The following is a 23,795-nucleotide window of genomic DNA, read 5'->3' on the forward strand; positions in this document are numbered from 1 at the left end:
CATCATCATCATCATCCCGACAAAAACGAATGATAAATTATATTAATGACAATAGGAAACCATCCATAACCATCGCGTTATCATCCATGAAAGAAAACGTGAGTGTTGAATGTTAATGCAAACGATCAAGCTGCTTGAGGAGAGAGAGTGGCTGGTGCTCGGCGGCGAGTGTCTTCCCACCAACAGTGGCAGGACTTGGTACAGCTCTCATCTACCGTAGCCATTAAACACTAACAACAACAACACAAAGGAAGAGAAGTAACACTACACATCTGCTCGTGCATTTATTGGAAGGCTAAATGAAACGCATCATTGGTAGAACGTCAGTGGCAGTGCAGCAGAGTATACGTGTTTGTATGTCAAAATAACGAATTTTTGTATTACTGTATTTTGGTTAGGTAAGGATATGTTAGAATAGGATAGGGGTAATTTGGTTAGGTAAGGATATGTTAGAATAGGATAGGGGTAAGTTTCTTTAAAGAGTAGTATGCCTACACTGGGGGCCCATTTTGACCACCCCCCCACACTTAGTGGAAGAAACTTTGGTAGTGGAGTGTTTATAAGTAGATAAAGACTGATCTGTAGATATTTCACTATAAATGATTTCTCATTTCTGCCTTCAAACTAAATTTACATAAGTCAGAGAATAATAGGAAGCAAACTCCTTTCACTTGCATCATAATTCAGAAGGTATTGTCATGTTATAGTGTGATTCCTGGATTATCCTGAACATTCTACCCTGAACATTTTGTTTACAGATACCTGTAAATAGATCTGTGAAGCAATGAAGAAACTCAGCAGAAAATTTATAGATACTCTTCGAGTGCACGTGAAGGGTGGGAGTGGAGGTCTGGGGTTTCCTCGACTTGGTGGTGTTGGGGGCAAAGGTGGAGATGTTTACGTGGAAGCTTGTAAAGGTAATTTGGCTCGCTTATGTAACATATTTATGTTGATTTGAGAATTCTAACAATTGGCATATTATGATTGTATTCAGGCCGCCTTGAATATACTGTAGTACTGAATACTGTATTGATATGAGTGACAAAATCCCAGGCCATCCTCCTATTTAGATAGTACTTATAGTAACAGTGTGGACCATTGATGTAATAGACAAAATTTAGTAGTACCAAAGTAGAATTTGGTACTACTTAATTTGGACAAACCAGAAAAGTTTTTGTATTCGTTGCCACTAAAACCTAACCAAATAAAACCATCTTGGGTCTAATACACACTATCTGAGACCTAAAATAGTACATACAGTATATATGTGCTATACTAGACCTAGAAATATTTGTTTGATTTTTAGCTTTATTTTTTCTAGACTATAAAATGAACACTGTAGTACCAAATTTTACTATGTAATTGTCCATTTCATCAATACACGTATGATAGTCCAAATACTATAGTTACAAAAATTACTATCTAATCGGGAGGACAGGTTGTAAAATCCATTTTCAAATTATAGTTTTATTTATCACTGTCTATACGATAACTTTTGCCTTAGTTCCAGTATATATTCAAGAAAGCAATATTAAAAACTAAAAAAAGATTTCAAATCAATCTACATATGGTATTTCATTTTACTTGTATAAACACTCAACCACTTGGGCTGGTTGGTCCAGTGATGGTCTCACTTTTTGCAGGTGTATATTTTCTTTTTCAGAATATACCCTGAAGAAAACATTAAATGCTAAACCTGGAAAACGCTGGATTGCAGCTAGTGGTGGCAATAGCAGCAAGTTTCTCATCTTGGGGAAAGGAGCTGAAGACCTTACTATTCCTGTTCCTGTTGGTACTTCAATCAAATTAGATCAACAAAAACTACTTGGTCAGTGTATTTGTTGTATCATGTGACTATATGATCAGTGTATTTGTTGTTTCATGTGATTATATGATCAGTGTATGTGTTATATCATTTGTGCTTTCTCATTAAATTAGTAGAAGTATTATTTACAAATAAATTATTGTGATGTATTGAGTGTATCATTCATTATTATTTACTCCATATTAATTGTTAAAACAATAAAAGTTTCTGTTCTCCAATTGCAAAACCTACTTTTTATTGAACATTTAAATTTCTTTTGAGTTAATATATAGGCGAAATTTGTCATATTGTTTATACATTCTCAATACATACAACAATTTTAGACTGTCAAATGTAATATTTTAATATTTACTAGGGAAACTATGTATGATATTACCATACATAACTATTGTGACATAAATATTATCTACAAACTGATTTCTCTAAATTTTGTTTCAACTGTATTATCAACATCGCACATCATAAAAAATTTGGAGAGAGTGCTAAGAAGTAAGATCACAAAATACATGGAATCACAGCATCTCTATAACCTCGGACAACATGGTTTCAGAACAGGGCGCTCTTGCCTGTCACAGTTGCTGGACCACTATGATATGGCATTAGATGCTATGGAAGACAAACAAAACGCTAATGTAATTTACACAGATTTCGCAAAAGCTTTTGATAAATGTGACCATGGTGTTATTGCACATAAAATGCGTTCAAAAGGAATTACAGTGGTACCTCGGAATGCGATTGTCCCTGTATGCGAGGTTTTCGGAAGGCGAGGTGTATTTACTCCAAAAATTTGTCTCAGAAGGCGAGGGTTACTTCGGGAGGCGAGTTTGGACGCGAGTTTGTTGATACGCGTACAGCCGACCTAGCGCGTTCGTCGCCCCTCCGCCCCGCCGCCCCTCAGTTTATTATTGTCTCGCGCTCAGTAACTACCCCCACATCAATTCTTCTCGCGGATTTTCAGTGTTTTGTTGGATTTTTGGTAATTTGTCTATACAATTTGTTATTATATATCTCACCATGGGTCCCAAGAAAGCCAGTGGTAAGGATAAAGGCCAGAAAGCTCATGTGAGGATGACAATAGAGGAGAAACAAGAGATCATTCGGAAGCATGAGAACGGTACACGTGTTGTTGAACTTTGTAGGCAGTACAACAAAGCCACATCAACAATATGCACTATACTTAAGAAGAAAAATAAGATTATGGGTGCTAAAGTGGCAAAAGGAGTAAGAACATTAACGGCACAAAGACCACAAATACTTGAAGAAGTGGAAAAGTTGTTATTAATTTGGATACACGACAAGGAGTTGAGGGGTGATAGTGTTTCGGAGGCCATTATTTGTGAGAAAGCCAGGGTGTTGCACGAAGACCTTCTAAAGAATACCCCTGCAACGAGTGATGCAGATAAGAAAGAGTTTAAGGCAAGCAGGGGCTGGTTTGAAAAATTTAGAAAGAGAAGTGGTATCCATAGTGTTACAAGGCATGGGGTTATGTGATGTGATTATGGAAGGGGACTCCCCTTCCAAACAGTAACTCCTCTCCTCCTCCCCCCTCCTCACCATCTTCCATACGCCTACAGCACTCGACAGCAAGGTAAGTAATAACTGGAACACAGTTTTGTAGGTTTATTTAGATGAATTAGGTATAAAAATTTAGTTTGATGTGGGGTTTTTGGGGTAGTCAGGAACGGATTAATTCATTTCCCTTTATTTCTTATGGGGAAATTAACTTCGGAATGCGAGTTTTCGGAAGGCGAGGCGTCTCCAGGAACGGATTAAACTCTTATTCTGAGGTATGCCTGTACCGGAAAAATAGGCAAATGGATCTACAATTTCCTGACCAACAGAACCCAATGTGTAATAGTCAACAAAATAAAATCCAGCCCATCAACTGTGAAGAGCTCAGTCCCCCAGGGTACTGTGCTTGCTCCAGTACTTTTTCTCATCCGCATATCGGACATAGACAAGAACACAACCTATAGCACTGTATCATCCTTTGCAGATGACACTAGGATCTTCATGAGAGTAGGCAACATAGAGGACACGGCAAATCTCCAGTCAGATGTAGATCAGGTCTTTCTATGGGCTACAGAAAATAATATGGTGTTTAACGAAGATAAGTTCCAGCTCATGCGCTATGGAAAAAATGAAAATATAAAAACGGAAACCACGTACAAAACTCAGGCAAATCATAACATAGAACGAAAAGGCAATGTAAAGAATCAGGGTGTACTCATGTCGGAAGACCTTACCTTTAAAGAACACAATAAAGTAGCCGTCACAACTGCAAGAAAAATGACAGGTTGGATAACAAGAACTTTTCACACTAGAGATGCTATACCGATGATGATACTTTTCAAAACGCTTGTGCTCTCTAGAGTGGAGTACTGCTGCACAATGACAGCCCCTTTCAAAGCTGGAGAAATTGCTGACCTGGAGAGCGTGCAGAGATCCTTTACTGCTAGAATCCACTCAGTAAAACATCTAAACTATTGAGACCGACTAAAGAGCCTAAAACTGTACTCCCTTGAGCGCAGGTGGGAGAGGTACATAATAATTTACACGTGGAAAATATTAGAGGGGCTGGTCCCAAACCTGCACACTGAATTAACATCACATGAGACCAGAAGACATGGCAGGATGTGCAGAATACCCCCGTTGAAAAGCAGAAGTGCGACAGGTACTCTGAGAGAGAACTCTATCAACATCAGAGGCCCGAGACTGTTCAACACGCTTCCACTACACATAAGGGGCATAACTGGCCGACCCCTCACAGTGTTAAAGAGAGAACTGGATAAGCACCTCCAAAGGATACCTGATCAACCAGGCTGTGACTCATACGTCAGGCTGCGAGCAGCCGCGTCCAACAGCCTGGTTGATCAGTCCGGCAACCAGGAGGCCTGGTTGACGACCGGGTCGTGGGGACGCTAACCCCCGGAAGCACCTCAAGGTAACCTCAAAGCAAAGTAACCATTGTCAGCACTTGGTGCTTCCTCCTCACAAAATGCCTGATAATATCATAAATGATGTTGCGGATCTGGGTGTTTAAACTGATTGGGCACTCCTCCAGTTAAAGAGTGGGGTAATATAAGTATATTTCTGGTCTTGATATACTTGAGTTTGCCATAAACCATTCCTGGATATTAGTCTCAATGGAGTGTGTCATACTGGTTATCGCTACCATCGTTCAGCTGAACTTCTTCAAAACCTGGTCAGTTAAGTTCCTCCTGTTTAGTCACTCATAAATAAAAATTCCAGTTTGTTTTTAGTCTTTGAAGAGAGCACACAGTACTGGCAATGATGTAGAGAAACTAAGATAAGAATTGCCTTTAAATGTAGATGGCATTTTGCCTGTAAGGGATTTGTGAAATCTAACAAAGATACAAAGGGCAAATGCTTGTAAAGATAAAAAAAAGAGGGAAGGGGACAATGGATGATATGAATGTGGCATAAGTGAGGGAAGACACATGATGATATATGTGTTTACATAATGTTTTGCATCCTATTTCCCCCCTCCCCATCCGGCCCGTTGGCGTCGTGAGGGGGGCTTAGTGGACGGCTGCTGGAGTGTGATGCTCCGTGAGACAGTCCTCTGTCCTTTGGTGGCCTTGCACTCCTGCTGCTGTCTTCTCTAATTGTGCCGGATCGCTTTTCCTTTTCCTTTTGTTTCGGTTTTCTCCCCCCTCTTCTCCTATCTGCTTGTCTTTTCCTGCCGATCTTTTGCTTGTTTTGGTTCTTCCTTTGGACTTCTTCTATTTTGACGCCCGGGTGCTTGAGGAGCCATACTCTTGCACCCGTAGAACTGTAGTACCCGACGTCTCGAGCGAGGGGGAACCTTTTATTGTCAATCCCCCTTTCGTCGTTGAACCCGATCTCAACGGACTGACGGTTCTTAAGGTGGCGTTTGTGGGGCGTATACTCACGACGCACCCCAAGGGGGCCACGGCATGATCGGCAATAGCTTCCTGTTGGGTGTCCTGCCTCTAATTGTGGCTCCATGGTGGGTATGGGGGCACGTTCGTGGATGAATTTCTTTCTCTACGTCTCTGTTGTTAAAAGTTTCTGTTGTACCCTCTCAGGCTTGTGGGGTGGGCGACCAAGCCCCCGAGTCGGCCTGTATTGGAAGACCGGGCTCTGTAGCCCCTGCTGCATTGGGCCCCGACCTTGCTCCTCCTTTGACCATCCTGAATTCTTCCCCCAGCTCCCCTCCCTCCTCTGTGGTTGGGTCGAACCTCACTCCCCCAGTGGTGACCACTTCGTCCCCTGGTGCGGCTAAGTCTCTCGTTGTGACTACTGCTCCTTTTGACCCCTCTCTCTCTCTCTGGGGGTTTTCTACGCCGTCGGAGCCACGACCGCACTCGCTCGTTTCCTTCCTGTACTGATGCTTATCAGGCATTATTTGGTCCTGCTTCGTGGGCCAAATACTCTGATCTCCTCCCTCTTGATTCTGCGCCGCCTGACGATTTCTCCCTCCATCGGTATCTCGTTGATTCCGTGGATGCGTCTGTTACTTTCAACCCCACTCGTCTCGGTACACGTGTCGTTGCTGCTCCTTCTCAGGTTGCTGCTTCCCGCTTGGCTGCCTTGTCCTGCCTTGGCGAGATCCCTGTTCGGGTCTCAAAGAACGTTCAGTTGAACGCCAGTGTTGGCACTATTCTCCTCCCGTCCCATGTTGCGACTGGTGTTAGAGATCTGCGAGACTGCCACGACGATATTCGACATATCCTTGATGCCCAGGGCCATTCTGTCCTCCAGATAGACTCGTTTACTCGTCCCCCTCGTGGTCGTCGCCTTCAACCCCTTCGAGTTGTGAAGGTCACCTTTGATGGTAGGACCCTTCCATCCTCTGTCATTCTTGCTGGTGCCGGGTGCTCTGTCCAGGAGTATATTCCTTCTCCTCGGCTTTGTAACAAGTGCTGGAGGTTTGGGCATGGTGCCCTCCGCTGCTCTGGGACTGTCTCTTTCTGTCCTTTGTGTGGGGATGAAGGTCACTCTAAGTCGGAGTGCACTTCTCCCCAAGCTCGCTGCCTCAACTGCGGTGAGGCCCATCCTACCTTCTTCCGTGCCTGTATCCATTACAAGCTTGAGGCAGCCGTCCTCAACTTGAAGCACTGGGAGCGTTTATCTTTTCCCGAGGCGAGGCGCCAGGTTCGCCGGCTCCCGCCTTATGCTAACGTCTCTTATGCTCGTGTGTTGCGCTCTTCCTCTCCTCGTCCTTCCCACCTTCCTCAGACTCTCAACTGTTTCCGGGCCTTGGACCCTGATGCGCCCACTGTCCCCTCCTCTGTTCCTTTGAGTTCTGTCCCGAAGGGTCCCCTCCTGGTCCTCTGTCTGGGGTTCCCCTTCTTTCTACCCGGTCTGTCATGTCTCCTGTATCTTCTTCCTCGTCTCCCTCTGATCCTCCTTCCCATCCTTCTCCTCCATCTATTGACTCTCTCCGCCACCTGTCAGTGCAGGCGGATGTCCATCGCTCTCCTAACGGCCGTCGTGTGTGCTCTCGTTCAGCTTCTCCTGTTGAGACGCTGGAATCCGTTGCCCAGTACGTAGTTGCTGGGACACCGGTCTCTCTGCGTCAGAAGCGTAAGCCTGGCTCCTCTCCTTCCTCCTCCCCGGCGGGTAAGAAGGCTTCGCTTTCTTCCTCGGCCCCTACTACTAGCTCTATTGCTCCTTCCCCTTCCATTTCAGTGGTTGTGCCCCCTGTTTCTGCTATGGAGGTTTCTTTGGCCCCCCCTTCCCTCTCGGTTGCTGCCCTTGCTGAGGTGCGCTCCCCTCTTTCTACTCCCCCTCTTCCTGCTGCTGTCCTTGACTGCTCCTCTCCGTTGTCTCCTCCTCTTCCTCCTCCTCCGGACCCCGCCCGCCCACCTCTAGTCTGTTCTCCCGCTTCCTTCCCTCCGTCTTTGCTCAGTTTACCCATGCCCCCTAACCCTGACTTTGCTGACCCTGATCCCGACCCTGATATTCTTTAACATGCTCTGTTGCTCTTTCGCCTTTGTTTCTTCCTTGTTCTTTGTTGTTGTCCTTTCTCTTCTCGTCGATGTCTATTCTTCAATGGAACGTTCGAAGTTTTTACGCCAATTTCCTCGAACTCCAACTTCTAATTTCGCGTTTTTCGCCCCTTTGTGTCTGTCTTCAGGAGCCGATGCTTGGTGCTCGTCCTGGTCGTTTTCGTGGCTATTCCTTTCTCTGCCCCCCCCAGCTGTTGCTGGGGCTCCTAATTCTTCTGCTCTCTTGATTCGCGCTGATGTTCCCTTTGTCCCCCTTACTTTTTCCTTCGCCTCTACATTGTTCTGCTGCTCGTATCTTTGTGGGGAAATGGTACACAGTTTGTTCCATTTATCTCCCCCCGAGTGTCCCGCTTTCTCTTCCTGATTTGAAACACCTCCTGGACTCCTTGCCGGAGCCTGTGGTCCTGCTGGGTGATTTCATTTGTCATCATTCTCTTTGGGGTGATGTTCTGACGAATACCCGAGGTCGCCTTCTTGAACCGTTTATCTTCTCTTCTTCCCTGTCTCTTCTGAATTCTGGTGAGCCTACTCACTTGGACTCTTGGACTTGCACCCTTTCCTGTCTTGATCTTTCTCTCTGCTCTTCTTCTCTTTACGTAGATTTCACGTGGCAGGTTCTTGATGACCTCCATGGCAGTGACCATTTCCCCATCCTTGTTTCCTTTTTCTCTTTTCGCCCTTCCCTCTCCTTCCCTAGGTGGCAGTTTGCTAAGGCGGACTAGAACCTATTTACCCTCAGTGCTGCTCTCTCTGACCTCTCCCTTGTGCCTCTCCCTCGTGCTCTCCTCCTTTTTCATGACACTGTCTTCAATGCTGCCCTCTGCTCTATTCCTCGCTCTTCCTCTCGGGGTCCGCGGAAGTGCGTTCCCTGGTGGAATGCGGATTGTGCTCGAGCTGTCCGCTGTAAGCGTGCAGCCTGGAAGAGGCACCGCCGTCGGCAGACAGCCAATTCTTTTCTTTTCTTTCGGAAAGCGAGTGCGGTGGCCCGTAGGGCCATCTGTATGGCTAAACGTGAATGTTGGGCATCTTATGTCTCAACAATTACGTCCGAAACTCCTCTGCCCCAGATCTGGAAGCGTATCCGCAAGATAGCGGTTAAGTTCGTTCCCGTTGTTTCACCGGTCCTTTACCACCATGATACTCTTGTGGCGGACCCGTTGCAGGTCGCTTCCGAACTGGGTTCCCACTTTTCTTCTGTTAGCTCTGATCTTCATCTTCCCCAATCTTTCCTTCTTCATAAACCTGTCCTTGAGTCTCGTCCTTTAGATTTCTGCACTCGTCTTCAGCTTCCCTATAATGATCCCTTCTCTCTCTCTGAACTTCGTTCTGCCCTGGCCCTCTGCGGTTCTACGGCGGCGGGCTCCGATGGTATTCATTATGAGATGCTTCGCCATCTCCCTCCGTGCACGTCTCAGTATTTACTGAGTCTGTATAATCGGATCTGGGAGTCGTCGTCAGTCCCTGAGGACTGGCTCGATGCCGTTGTCCTCCCTGTTCGCAAATCGGGGTCTCTGGGTACTTCCTCTAAGGACTTTCGCCCTATTGCTCTCACAAGTTGTGTCTGCAAACTCTTTGAACGTATGGTTAACGTTCGTCTGATGTGGTTCCTGGAACACCATCACCTCCTCTCCCCTTCTCAATTTGGTTTCCGCAAGTGCCGCAGCACGACAGATGTCCTGGTGAACTTGGAGGTCTATATTCGTACTGCTTTTGCTGCGAAGACCTCCGTTGTTGCCGTCCTTTTTGACCTGGAAAAGGCTTACGACACCACTTGGCGATATCATATTCTATCTCAACTTCATTCTTTTGGCCTTCGTGGTCATCTCCCTCTCTTTCTCCGCAGCTCCTCTCTCGTCGTTCCTTTCGGGTGCGCCTTGGTACTGCTCTCTCTGCCTCTTTTCAGCAATATGAAGGTGTGCCCCAGGGTAGTGTTCTGAGCACTATTTTTCTGGTTGCCCTCAATGGTCTTCTTTCCTCTCTTCCTTCAGGTGTCTTCTCCGCTCTCTATGTCGATGATCTTACCCTTTGCTGTCAGGGTGATGATTCGCCTCTCCTTCAGCGCCGGCTTCAACTTGCAATTGATGCCGTGTCGTCTTGGGCCATTGATCATGGCTTCAAGTTCTCTACTTCTAAGACTTGTGCCATGACTTTTACGCGGAAACGAGTCGTTCTTCGTCCCTCTATGTCACTTTATGGTCATCCCCTTGAGTACAAAGATTCCGCGAAGCTTTTGGGGTTATTCCTTGACACTAGTTTGTCTTGGTCTCCCCATATCTCTTACCTCCGTGTTGAGTGCTCTAAGGCCCTTACCCTCCTTCGGGTCTTGTCCCATACTTCTTGGGGGGGCAGATAGGCGCACTCTCCTTGCTTTGCATTCCTCTCTCGTCCTGTCTAAGCTCGATTATGGTTGCCCTGCTTACTCGTCTGCTTCTCCTTCTACTCTTCGCTGTCTTGATGCTTTGCACCATACTGGGTTGCACCTCAGTTCTGGTGCCGTTCGTTCGACTCCCGTCCTTAGCTTGTATGTTGACACTGGCTTCCTGTCTCTCCAGGACCGCCGTGATTGCTACTGTCTTCGCTATCTTGCGCGGTCCTTACAACATCCTTCCTCTCACCTCTGTCGTGCTTTAACTTTTACCCCTCCTGCTGTTCCTGTTCCTCTTCACCACCTCCCTCTTTCTGTCCAGTTATCTCGCCTACAGGATTCTCTTTCCGTTCGTATTTCTAATGTTTCTCCTCGTGTTGTTCCTTCTTTGCCCCCGTGGAGAGTCCCTCTTCCGCGGTTTTGTACATCCTTGACCCGTATCACTAAAGCTTTTACCCCTTCTACGGCTCTAAAACGCCTTTTCCTTGAGCACTTTTCTTCTCACTCCCGCTCAGTTTCTATCTTCACCGATGGGTCTAAGTCTGCGGACGGTGTTGGCTACTCTGTTGTTTTTCCTGATCGCACTTATATGTGTCACTTACCTCCGGAGACTAGCATCTTTACAGCGGAGCTTTGTGCTATTCTCTATGCTCTTCGTCTCCTGCTTTCTCGTTGTCAGTCTTCCTTTGTAGTTGTTGTTGAGTTAATCTTATAACAATGTTTCTTAATCCACAACAAGCTCAAGAGTCTGAATGCTTTGTGAGCAACAAGAATTGTCTACGTCTGGCAGGGAAGATACGAACAATTACACGTCGACAAGCGTGTCCACTACTACAAGGTAGTTTAGTTCAATTTTGACCTCTGGTTTCCAACTAAAGAACCCAGGGTCGTAACACTTGTTGACTCTCTTAGTGCCCTCATGGCTCTCGGGTCCTTTAATCCGATTCAGCCAGTAGTTGTTGAGATCCAGCATTGGCTATTTCTTGTTCACAGTAAATTTAAGTTGGTTGAGTTTTGTTGGGTTCCCAGCCATATTGGTGTGTCTTTAAATGAGCTTGCGGATGCTGCCGCCAAGGAAGCTGTCCGCTCTTGTCCCATCCCTCCTAAAGGTATTCCATATTCCAACTTTTACCCGATTATCCATTCCTCCGTCCTTACCCATTGGCAGGCTTCTTGATCGTCTGTTACTGGTAACAAACTACGTACAGTACTCTTAAATGTTGTGTTTCCTTGTGGCCGTCCTCCTACCACCGTAACCGGCGATGGGAAACGGCTCTGGCAAGGTTGCGTATTGGCCATACTCGCTTAACCCATGGTCACTTGATGAAGCGCCGCCCTGCTCCTTATTGTCCTAGTTGCATTGTCCCTCTTACGGTCATGCATGTCCTTCTTGAATGTCCTGACTTCCAGGACGAGTGTGTCTTGCTTTTCGACTGCCCCTCGCGGTCACCTGTTCCTCAATAGAATTCTTGGCGACTCGGATACTTTTGATATCGTTCGCCTTATGCGTTTTTGTTCTCATATTGGCATCCTTGGTGATATTTAGCGCTCTCTGATTATTCTGCACATTTGATGATGCTACATAGCCTTCCCAGTTTGGTGCCTTCTTTTGATAATTACTTACAGTACTTACTTGCATCCTATTTTATGTATAACACAGTACCTTAATGTCACTAACCTAACCCCATTGTCCTTTTTTTTCTGTTTATGAGCATTTGCCTTTTGTATTTTCGTTAAATTTCTGAAAGCCCTTAGAGGCACATAATCATTTGCAAATGAAATCTTCTCTGATCTTGGTGTTTCCTGCATTTAATCTTTGAATTATACATCTTCACTGAAACTTTTATTTTATTCAGCTTCTAGCAAGATTAAATTTATCCCTAAGTATATTACAGAAACCAGTTAATCCAAGCTAGAAACTAACACTGCCATTACCCACCTCTAACTTTTCCACTGTTTATGTGAGAATGTTTATGTGGAACTGTTTATGTTCCACTCCGACACTATTCAGAGGATCTCGTAGTATATTTGGTTCTCTTGTTGACTTACAATCATGGATCCCGGATTAGATTCCTGATGGTTGGACATGTTTATTCTCACTTAATGTGTCTGTTCACCTAGCAGTAAATAGCTACCTGGCAGTTAGTCAACTTGTGGGGTTTCAGCCTAGGAAATGTCAGTAGCTGGTCCGTGGGGGGACCTTAATACCAGCTTAAAGTATGTTTATACACAGGCTTCCTGTCCCTGACAAATCAAATTATTCACGCATTCTGGACAATAAATACAATGTCCTGTATATATGTAATTATATAACTTGTGTATAGAACAGAACAGTATGCTTAATAATAAAATCTTTACATTTCAGGTGATGTTAACTGTGTAGGAGACAAGGTGCTGGTGGCCAGGGGTGGAGCAGGTGGCTCACCTGTCAACCAGTACAATGGACAGAAGGGGCAGGTTTGTGCCGTTGCTGCTTATCTAATTTTATCCCAGTTTTCAAGTAGGTAAAGTTATTTTTAGTGGATGGGCAAAAACTGAAGTATGAATTGATAAATGAGATGTTGGTCTATAAACTGACATGAGACACTAGTCTGTAGATTCAGCTACTGTACCGACTGAAAAGTTAACCAGTTACTGTGTATTGGTGATCAAGATTGTGGTCCATGTGAGAAGGTTAGCAACCACTGTCCTGGTTATTGGCCAGATGCAGTAGTATTGGCACGTATTTGTGTAGAAGTTTTACAAGTATATATATTTCTGTATTATAAAATAGTCTTTTTCAGAGGGAATAAAGGATTCCTTCCTTGATCATCTACCACTATCCCCCCCATCCAAATAAAAAATCTAGTTTATATTTTGATGAAACATTGGTATTCAAATGACATTGTATAATCCTAACTAAGTGGAGGGATATAGTAGTTACTATGTCATTATCACTTTTGACATTTGAGATATTTTCTATATGCATTATTTCCTAGATAAGGGATAGAGAGAAATATCTGTTTCACCTTGATCCACTGAGGGCAGGGACTAATATCTAAACTTTATTTCTGTTTGATTCATTAAAATTATAATTGTGCCCCATAGTATTACAGGTACTGCCATACTCACAATACTTGTTTTCAGTTAATTAATTCTTTAAACATTTAAAATATGATTGGCTTTTTGCCAGGCCCTTGTTACCTTTGTCCCACTGTGACAAGGAACCTTTCTAGTCTTACATGTGATTGGAGAATGACAGTGGAAGCTAACAATCCATCATCAGAACACCACTCTGTCATACAGAAGAATAAACATGAGCCACTCAACATCCACTTCTAGCAATAATTGAGATCACCACGACAACCCATTATCCTTTGCTAACTACTGTATTAGTTATTGAACTACCAGCCACCTGTTCACCACTAGGTGGCAGCACAAGCACTACTCAGTCTCCATCCCTCTTTCCTCCTACCATGAGGCCTCCCTTCCCTCTGTTTTTTTTTTTTTTTTTTTTTTTTTTTTTTTTTTTTTCTGGGGGGAGCCCCGTCGGCTCCCCGGAGCTTTACCGGCTGATATGCTAATGTCAGACTTTGGCATCAGTCATGTGTATGGAGTTCTAGGGCCTACCGGGGACCACGAGCCAGAACCTGGCCCCCTCAGAGAGGCAAGGGGAGCAATGGCCTATAGAAACCCCCGTGTGGTTGGAAGCATTCTATGTCTGCCATCGACCGGGTCAAGCATCCAGAAAGGTAAGCATTCCAAAACAAACCCCTATTCTGGTGAAAATTGCTACCTAAGCCGAACTAGTGGATAGAACTCTTCAACAGAAAACAAGGAAACTAGTATGACGTCATACGTCACCGCGCCGCTGTCTGCGCAGCTCCCCCCTCCCCAGGAGGGGGAAGGGGGAGCCCCAGACCTCCCACGCCGGCTATCCACCCACCAGTTCTTCGGCTGATGCTATAGGCAATGGTTATGTGCTCCGGCTCCAGTGGTTGTTTCAGCACTGTACCTAGAGTGTGGTGTCTGTTTTTCTAGGTGGTGCGTGAGCCGGGAGTGATTCTTCAGTACTCGGGCTGCATGCGTCTAGGGTTCCCTTCCCTAGGTGCCCTGTAAGTACTGCCCTTGGGGCTTGGGGCCACCTTCCACAAGTTCCTTGGGTCCTGCCCCTGCTTGGCCGTTTACTGCTTGGTTTTCGGCCGCTCTTTGTGTGCTCGGGGGTTCTGTCTCCCTTGTTCGCCTTAGAGTAAGGGGCAGTGTTTGCACTGGTGGGGCGCGGGGTACTGTGCAGCTTGTCTTTACCAATCATAGCGGCCGGCTCTGTTCCGCTTGGGTACGCTGTCCTCTTGCGGGGTTTTCTTTTTCTTTTTGTTTATCTACCTGGTGGGGGGGTCTGCCTTCGTTCTTGCCCCTTGTGTCCCTTGTGTTCTGAGTATTTTCTGGTGGTGCCCCCTCCTAGGTCCCCGTGAGTGTACACGTCCCGGGGGTTTAGCTCTTAGAAAGTTGTTTGGTAGCTTTGGGTGCCGGTTAGCAGTACCCTGCCTGGGACTACCTGAGCGCGAGTCCTCTTAAAGTAAACGCTCGGGACCCTGGGAAACCCCTGGGGGCGCGCGGGTCCGATGGATGTGACCCCAGAGCCCCCCCCTCGCTTCCAGCGAGTTTGAGGGTTGCTCTCACCTTTTGTCTCTGGGTGACTCTCTGTTTTGCCTCCGTCTGCTGCCTGTGGGGTCGGTGACACCTTCGACCCGGAGTCCTGCGAGTTTGGTTGCTCGTTGTGGCTCGGTTACCCAGTTGTGCTAACACAGCGGGTGCGGGCAGCAGGGGCGTTGCACTTGAGCCTTGGTGGTGGCAACGTTCTCGTGGTTTCCTCCCCGGGAGCCCCGGGGCTGCCCCGTTGTAGTTCGTTTTGGGACTTGGGGGTGTTGGCTGCTTCGGTTCCATCCACGCCCCCTTGTCTTTTCCCCTGGTTCACCCTGCCTGCATCCGGTTCCTTACGGTCTGTAGGTTCGGGGCGGGGTTTTTGGTGGTGTTGAGACTCGGGCAGTCTCGGGGAATTCCCCTTCCGGGGTAGTGACGGGGGCATTTGGGCCTGTTCCTCCAGCCGTGTTGTATGAGTCTGCCAGTGGGCTCCCTTCCTTAGTGTTTTCACGGCTGCCCCGGTTTTCTGGTACGGCCGGGGCTTTGGGGGAACGGCTCGGCCCCGGGGCCTGTCGTGTAGGTTCCCGGGGCTGGGGAGGGGCTGACTTGGGGGGGCCTTGGCCCCGTTAGACCCCGTGGGGGTTTTTATCCCCCTCTAGGCGGGGCTTGTGGTTACGCGGAGTGGGGTCTTTCCTCCCCACTCGCCGTACGTGCTGTTGGATGTCGGCCCCTCCCCGGGCTCGGTTCCTTGGCCTTTGAGTCGGTTGGTTCCGTCCTGTGGGTGGATGTTTCCTCCCCCCCCCCCTTTTTGGGACGGTGTTTTTGTCATGTTTCCCCGTTCGGTGGGGTTCTGCGTGACTTCTGATCTCGGGTGCGCCTGCGCCTTCGTGTGCCTTCGGGACTAGTGTTGGCTTCTGTGTTCTCGTGGGTACGGGAAGGTTTTTTCGCTACTTCCCGCATTATTGGAACGTCTGTCGGCTCCTCGTACTTGTCGCCCTGTTGGGCTACTTGTCGCCCTGTTGGGCTACTTGTCGCCCGGTTGGGCTGCTTGTCGCCCGGTTGGGCTGCTTGTCGCCCGGTTGGGCTGCTTGTCGCCCGGTTGGGCTGCTTGTCGCCCGGTTGGGCTGCTTGTCGCCCGGTTGGGCTGCTTGTCGCCCGGTTGGGCTGCTTGTCGCCCGGTTGGGCTGCTTGTCGCCCGGTTGGGCTGCTTGTCGCCCGGTTGGGCTGCTTGTCGCCCGGTTGGGCTGCTTGTCGCCCGGTTGGGCTGCTTGTCGCCCGGTTGGGCTGCTTGTCGCCCGGTTGGGCTGCTTGTCGCCCGGTTGGATTCCTTTTTGGGCTCTTTGCTTCTTTGGCCGGTTTTCTTGTTCCTGCTTCCTCTTTTGGCGCCTTTTCTCGTGCAGTAGTCCTGGCTGGCGCCTTCCCGCAGGGAGGGTGTGCGGTTCGGCCGGCGTGTTCTGCGCATGCGCCGTGGAGTTTGTTTTGGTCTGGGCGGTGTTTCAGTGCTGGGGTTTTGCGCCCTTTTTTGCTTCAGTGCTTCGCCTCTCGTTCTCCCTGGCTGCGGTATGTGCCCCTTCGCGCCGGGGGTGTCCTGGTTCCCTGTTGTGGGGAGGACACCGCGGTTTTCCCTGTCATGGGTGTGGACCGCCTCCTTCGCCTCTCCCTGTTCTCCTGCGGGTCCGGCAGGGTCCGGCTCTGGCGTCTTCACCTGGCGGTGCTCTCAAGTTCTTCTGGGCACGGTTGAGTCGTGTCCAGTTCGTGCCACCATTCGCCAGGTGAGTTTCTGCAGTCTGGCGTCTTTTGGCCGGGCACTGGATGCGGCGGTGTTTCTATACCTGTCTTTATTTAGGTATATTTTGTACGACTGCGACCGTTCGCACACCAGTGACTGTCCCTTATCACCCCTTCCTGTCCCCCCTCATGTGCATGTCCAACCCATGCTGGTGTCATTCAGGGAACCCTCCCTTTTTAATGTGGTGAGGTGTGGGGGTTGTAGGGTTGGTTCTGTACTCACCTGGTGAGGCTCCTGGCTGTGCTTGCAGGATTTGAGCTCTGGCTCTTGGGTCCCGCCTATCTGGTAGAACTTGCGGGATAGTACCAGTGGAGTGCAGTGGTGCTATTGGCACTTTTGGGGGACACTGTATTACCATCAGTGGTCTGTGCTTGTTACACGACCTACTTGCAAGCATAAGCCTGCTGGTTCGTCCGTGGACTTCCAGGGCGCACTGGCCTGTTTTCGTATGGCAGTTCCGGCCCGTCCTGGTTGTGGGGGTATGTGGGCCGGTGGACTGCTCCTAGCAGCTGCCTGGTGGGCCATCCTCTGGCCGGTCTGGCCTAGCCTTGGACCAGGCTTCGGTTGTAAAAGAGCTCCCAGTACCTCATCCAGCAGGTATCGAGCGGGGTTTCTCCGCCGTCGGTCGCCTGGTGCAGGTTTCTGGGCCTGCAAGGTTTTTGTCGTGTCTCCGTTGGCCCTGTCTGGGGTCTGCCTGCTCCGTTCTCTGCCTTTGCAGAGGGGAGTTGCTATTTACAAGTTGCTGTTGCTGCTGCACGTGTGCATTGGTACCGTGTTTCACGGTGGCGTGTCCTTGTTCCTGTGTCCGGTTGTGGAGTGGCACTTTGCTGCTGTTTTGTGCCTGGGGATTGCGTGCGGTTTTTGTCCCTGCCTGATTGTCCACCCCTGGTTGTTCTCCTGGGGTTTTTTGTGCTTCTGCTCTTTCTTCCTGCCTCCTCTGCAGCAGGGATGTTCTGCGTGTATTCTTAGGCGTTGGTCAGCCTGTGTCCTGTGATGTGCTTATTTGTCTCGGTCTATTGCAGTTGTTCGTGCCCCTTGGTTCGGGTCCTGTTCTGGCGGCGACCCTTCCGCCTTCTTTGGTTTTCCTGCCCTGCCGTTTTTTTTTTTTTTTTTTTTTTTTTTTTTTTTTTTTTTTTTTTTTTTTTTTTTTTTTTTTTTTTTTTTTTTTTTTTTTGGGGGGGGGGGGTTCTTGCGATGTCTCGCGTCGGACCCGTCGTTTCTGAACTCCTGGCGGGCTTGCATGCTTTGGGGAGTTTTTCTGTTCGGCAGACGTTCCATCTCCTTGTGCCGCCTGGGTTTCGGTGGTCGCGCCCGAGATCTTCTCGCGGCTCCGCCTTTTTCCTGGGCTCGGGGGGGCCTTGTCAGGGCTGCTTATGTTCTGCCTTGGGGTCTTGCCTCCGGTTGGTGGTCGGGTGGCTTCGTGGTAGGTGTCCCACCTGCGTGCTTCTCTTGGTGGCAGTATGGGGTATTTTGGCGGTCCTTCCTTTTCCTGTCCCTTCTTAGGTGGTTACTCTTGTTGGCTTGGTTTTCTAGTGGGGGTTGGGGGCCGTCGTCTTGCCACATACTGTCGCCTCTTTTCGTGCGGCGCAGGCGGAGCCGCTTCAGCTTGCTTTCGGTCTTGGTGTTGCTTCTGCACCGTTAGTCAGCTGTCTTGTGCGTCGTTTCACCTCCGGCCTGTTCGTGCGCCGCTTGCACCATCCTGGTCTCTGGTCAGCGTGCTCTGTCTTCTCCTCGGTTGGTAGTGCCCCTTCGGTTCCGGTGTGTTTTTTCGTCGGCTCTTTCCTTTGGGCCTTTGTCTCTGGGGGTCGGTTCGCTGAGTTTTCTTGCTCCTTCGGTTTTAGCGTTTTGGTTGTTTGATGGCAGCAGTCTCCATCTTTTCTGGCGCGGGGTGGGGCTGCTGCATTCTGGAGGGGTCCAGGGTTTGTTGGTGCTTCGTTGGTCGGGCCGGGGGTGTCGTTTGTGTGTTCAGTGGCGGCCCTCCGCTGTTGTTTGCGTGCCACGGCGTTTGGGTCCGGAGCGCGTTTTGCGTTGATCCGGTTCTGTTCTTCCTGGTTCGCGGGTGATGGTGTCCCAGGTGGTCAGCCGTGTTCTTGCGGCTAAGCTGCCTGTGTTCTTCCCTCATGCCTGTGGCGTTCGTGGCTTCGCTGCTCTCGCTGCCGTCTGGGCGACGTGGCCTTGCAGTCTTTCGGGCATGGATTTTTGGTGTTCGTGCAGGGGCCTTGCTGCTCGTGGTTCTCGAGTTGTTCCCAGGATTTTCGGGGCTGTGGCGCCTTGGGTTGGCATTTGCTGCCAGTTGTCTCGCCTCCTTGGGGGGTGCGTGGTGTCCGCCTCCCGGTTTTGTCCCTTTGACCTTCCTCTGTGGGTAGTTAGCTCCGGGGAGCCGACGGGGCTCCCCCCAGAAAACCAGCGTTGAATGTAATGAAACGCCATTTTCTGGGTGAGACCCGGAGGCTCCCCGGCAACCCTCCCTCCCTCCGGTCGGCGTTTTTCGCGTGTTTTGACATCCAGCCTCAGAACTGGTGGGTGGATAGCCGGCGTGGGAGGTCTGGGGCTCCCCCTTCCCCCTCCTGGGGAGGGGGGAGCTGCGCAGACAGCGGCGCGGTGACGTATGACGTCATACTAGTTTCCTTGTTTTCTGTTGAAGAGTTCTATCCACTAGTTCGGCTTAGGTAGCAATTTTCACCAGAATAGGGGTTTGTTTTGGAATGCTTACCTTTCTGGATGCTTGACCCGGTCGATGGCAGACATAGAATGCTTCCAACCACACGGGGGTTTCTATAGGCCATTGCTCCCCTTGCCTCTCTGAGGGGGCCAGGTTCTGGCTCGTGGTCCCCGGTAGGCCCTAGAACTCCATACACATGACTGATGCCAAAGTCTGACATTAGCATATCAGCCGGTAAAGCTCCGGGGAGCCTCCGGGTCTCACCCAGAAAATGGCGTTTCATTACATTCAACGCTGGTTTTTTTTTTTTTTTTGTTGTTGACTACTTTTGCAAAAGACTTTGCTGTCCTCAACCCAACAACCTCCAGTTTTTGTAATCTTCCTGTTATTGTTTCCTTTGCACTTTTCCTCTTCCTCTTCTACCTTAACACTTGCCTTAGGCTAGTTGACACACTTCTCTGCATTGGTTAATTTCTTCTATTCCTCTGCTTCAACCATGGTGTTTACTGAAAGTCTGTTTCTCCTACTCAGTTCCATCCTCGTGCCTGTTGTAATTTTTAGTTCTGTTATCTTCTTTCTCCTTGTTTTTTATTTCTTTAATTGCCTGTCAGGGTCACTATCTCCATCTTCATTAATCGTGTTGCCACGTATCTTGTATGATAGCGAGCATTTGCTCGACTGTCTTCCCTCCCCAGTTACATGGCAATACTGTTTATAGTGTTCCTTGTGGTGGGGGGAAGGTCAATGACAACCTGGCATCTTTGTAGTGTCCTGTGTAGACTCTGGCTGTTTTCTTAGGGAAAAAAACTAAGTGAATGCTCAGAAAGAAGTATTTAATATCACTTAACCCCAATTTATTGTCTACAGGCATGGGATTTGCAACTTGAGCTGAAGTTGCTAGCAGATGTGGGTCTTGTTGGTTTTCCAAATGCTGGTAAATCAACACTTTTAAGAGCAATTTCCAGGGCTAAACCCAAAATTGCTAGTTACCCATGTAAGTAGTGTTTCTGTGATATTTGTTAATTCTTATGACTACTGTAGTTCCAAATACTAGTATAAATGAATGACAAAAAACTCTTGGAGATAGACTGTTGGTTGTATATACGAGTAATTACAAAAAATTGTACAAATTTGGTATACCACTGGTTGCTATGTGCCTATTCCTCAGAAGGGTAGGGATATGGCAATCCTTATTGCCTGCCACCACTGAGAGATGCAAATAACCATATTCCTCGAATGTTGAGCCCATCTACCCATCTACCTGAACGTCCCTCAGAGTCTACGGCTTGCAGCTTGCACCCCGCCTGGTTCCTAGAAAGCAAAAGCAGACTTGTATGGCTGTTTGAAATATGATTGTAATAAATGAAATGCAAAAGAAGTTTAAAAGAGGTGCAAGTTTTTATGGAGAGATTTCTTGATTTATGTGAAACAAAGCTAAAAAAGCAATCAAGAGAGGGAATGGCTTAGGATTATAAGAGCAAGAGTGAGAGAGAGAATGAAAGGAGTAAACCTTTGAATGGATGGAGAGTGGTATTGCAACCTGTCCTCTCAACTAATACATCTCATTTTGTACATTATGGTCCCCCAATGTTCAAAATACAGCTGTACTATGGAAAGAAGTGGCTCGCAGATATACACCTTTTCAGTGCATCTGTTGGTTAGGTTAGGTGTATTGCTTGGGTTCTTATGTTTCTGGTTAGGTTAGGGTTTTGTATTTTGTGGCAGATCAAGAGAACTGGCTTTGCATTGGGTAACGAACGATATCTCATGGCATAGTTGAAGGTGCTTGCATGTGAAATTTTGTTAAATTGCAAATACTCTGGTGGTGACAAAAGCTAGAATGAAAAATAATTTGGGGAAATAGTTTAGTAGCGAGATTGGTATGATACGAAGAAGTTAAAGAATCATTGTTAGGGCAATGTGAATTGTTAAGTGGGAACAGACCTTGAGGAGGATATTGTGGCATTACAGACAACATTGACTCGGCTTGGGTTTCACCGTATGCATTGACAATAAAGGCTGGTCTTGCATGTCTCGATATTTAATTGAAAATACTAAGCATCCTGCAGATGAGGAGTTACAATAACGTGGCTGAAAAATGTTGACTAAACCACACACTAGAAAGTGAAGAGACAAAACGTCGTCATCTCTTCACTTTCTAGTGTGTGGTTTAGTCAAGACTAAGCATCCTGCCACCTTGTCAACTCAGATTACAAGAATTGTGCCAGTGAAGGGTTCTGGTAACAGAAAATGCAACAGGAAACAGTTTTTTATCAATTATGAGATGGAGCCTCTTGTTATACATATACATTTATATATATACAATGTTTGTAGGACGACTCTTTGCATGAATGTACTGTACTAACAAAATTTGTACTTGACAACCATAGTACCTTTTTGAAAATATATATGAATACCAGAATGCGAGTAGTGGTTAAGAGTGTATTGAAGTGAATGTGGAGGTGGAAGAGAAGAATGGACAGATACAGTGAGCGTGTGGAAGCAAGGATTAAATATGAACAGTACTCAAGAAGTCATAAGGAAAAATGCCAAATGGAATTAGTTTAAAATAGTTTTTAAAAAACATTGAATGGCAACTCTTGGAAAGCACATCTTGCCTAGTTGTATGGAACATTGGGAGTACTTTTGTTAATTTCTTGCACATATGATAGTGCTAGTTCTATATGATGCAGTATGTAGCATAGAAAATATTGCAAATGGATTTTTTTATATCTTTATTATTCTTTTTCCATGTTGCTCTCCTATTTCTTCTGGCCTGATATGTCTCTACACCATGAAAGTGGGAATTGGGGGTAGTAATGATGACAGTAAATTGAACTTTTTTGTAGATTCCAAGACAAGTGTGTGAGACAGCTCTAATTCTGATTGTGAATAGCTCTACTGGTTTATGGTTGTTTTAATGATACTCTTTCTCTGTTTGGTTTCAGTTACAACATTGCAACCCAATATTGCAATGGCAGAATTCGAAGATGGACGCCAAATTAGCATTGCAGACCTTCCTGGTTTGATAGAAGGAGCATGGGCCAATGTTGGCATGGGGCATAAATTTCTTAGACATGTTGAAAGAACAAAGCTTCTTCTCTTTGTTGTTGATATCAATGGTTTTCAGTTGGGACCCAAGCATCCATACCGAACTGCAGTGGAAAACATTATTCTCTTAAATAAGGTAAGATATTTTTTGAGACCTCAGTAAATGTAAACTTATGTAAGTATTAGTTGATATACAGTACTGTGGTGAGAGATATGCTAGTTAAATGAGTTTTGCATTTTTTTTATCCTTGCCACTTTATTCCTAAACAATACTTTCAGAACAGTCCCGCACATTGGCTGTAAACTTTAAAAAAAATATTTATATAGTAATGCCGAACATGCAAAAAATCTAAAGCGATGCACTTTTCACATTCCACTTTATCTGTCTGTAAATGCTGTACAGATGCTTACTGTACTTTTAATTTATTTCAGTGCATTTTGATTAATTTTCATGTCTGTCATTTTAATTCATTCATTAATTCAGCTAATCATTTTTCTCATTTTTAAATGATTAGATCTATAATTGCTAACTATTGCTCATTAGAGCCACTTGTATTCTGTAACAGATGTGTTTTTACTCTGATGCAGACGATGAGTCACAGTAATGTGGCTGAAGACATGATGACCAAATCACACATCTCTTCATTTTCTGGTGTGTGGTTTGGTCATGTTTTTACTCTTACTTTTTACTATAGATAAACTTTTCAATTACAGTAGTATCTTTTACTTAGGAGTTGGAGATATATTCCCCGGACCTCCTTGATAAGCCTGCCTTGCTCATGATCAACAAAATGGATTGCCTAAATGCTGAAGACAATCTGAAGAAGCTCCTGAAAGACCTTAGCCAGATGAAGGGTGAGTTCTTAATTTTATCAATGTTTTTGCTCAGTATTTTCATGCCAATTAATATATTTTGTGTAAAACATTCAGAGATTTTTTCACACATCAGTTGATGATAAATGATTTTGTAAATATAGTTTTCTAGTGAACTGTAATTACTTATGAGGTTTGCTCTAGCTTCAGCACCTGCTTGAAAGTTAAACTCATGGTGTCCTGTTTTCACTAATCTGTCATGTAGAGAATTAAAGCATCTGATGGTAAATCATTTATTGCTTCTTAATCACATTTTGTTTTGTTTTTTCTCTGCAGAATTATGCATGAATTTCCCAGAAGAATTTCGCCCACTCGAATTAGTTAATTTTGATGACGTTATACCATGCTCGGCTCGAGAGAATAGAGCTTCAGTAAATTGCCTAAAACAGCGTTTGCGTGAGCTTCTCGACTTTTATGGAGATCAGGAAAGGAATCAAGCTACCGTGGTCGCTACAGCTAAGGAAAAAGTAAAAAAGCAGCTATGTGAAAGTAGTAACCGTTTAACATGATTCTTCTCTGTAGACTGTATTTTTGTATATACATTACTATATGCTGTAAATTTTCCCGTATTAATAATACAGAATAAAAGATGGTTAATAAACAAAAAAGTA

General features: G+C 46.5%; 1 protein-coding gene across 1 annotated transcript; it reads left to right on the forward strand.

Moving 5' to 3' along the window:
* Nucleotides 1-127: 127 nt before the first annotated feature.
* Nucleotides 128-23,795, forward strand: LOC123761765 (GTP-binding protein 10 homolog). The gene is made up of 8 exons (XM_069330531.1): nt 128-354; nt 759-917; nt 1,664-1,828; nt 12,555-12,646; nt 20,128-20,254; nt 22,209-22,447; nt 23,043-23,166; nt 23,461-23,795. The coding sequence occupies exons 2-8, from the start codon at nt 785-787 to the stop codon at nt 23,691-23,693; spliced, it is 1,113 nt and encodes a 370-aa protein (XP_069186632.1). The 5' UTR covers nt 128-354; nt 759-784; the 3' UTR covers nt 23,694-23,795.

The sequence above is a fragment of the Procambarus clarkii genome, chromosome 24, assembly GCF_040958095.1.
Source record: "Procambarus clarkii isolate CNS0578487 chromosome 24, FALCON_Pclarkii_2.0, whole genome shotgun sequence".
Classification (NCBI taxonomy): Eukaryota; Metazoa; Arthropoda; class Malacostraca; order Decapoda; family Cambaridae; genus Procambarus; species Procambarus clarkii.

Excerpts from the sequence above, each read along its gene's own strand:
- LOC123761765 (XM_069330531.1), top strand. The coding sequence starts at position 785 with ATGAAGAAACTCAGCAGAAAATTTATAGATACTCTTCGAGTGCACGTG. Across the intron at positions 918-1,663 it reads TTACGTGGAAGCTTGTAAAG|AATATACCCTGAAGAAAACA; the intron begins GTAATTTGGCTC and ends TTTCTTTTTCAG. Across the intron at positions 1,829-12,554 it reads AGATCAACAAAAACTACTTG|GTGATGTTAACTGTGTAGGA; the intron begins GTCAGTGTATTT and ends TTTACATTTCAG.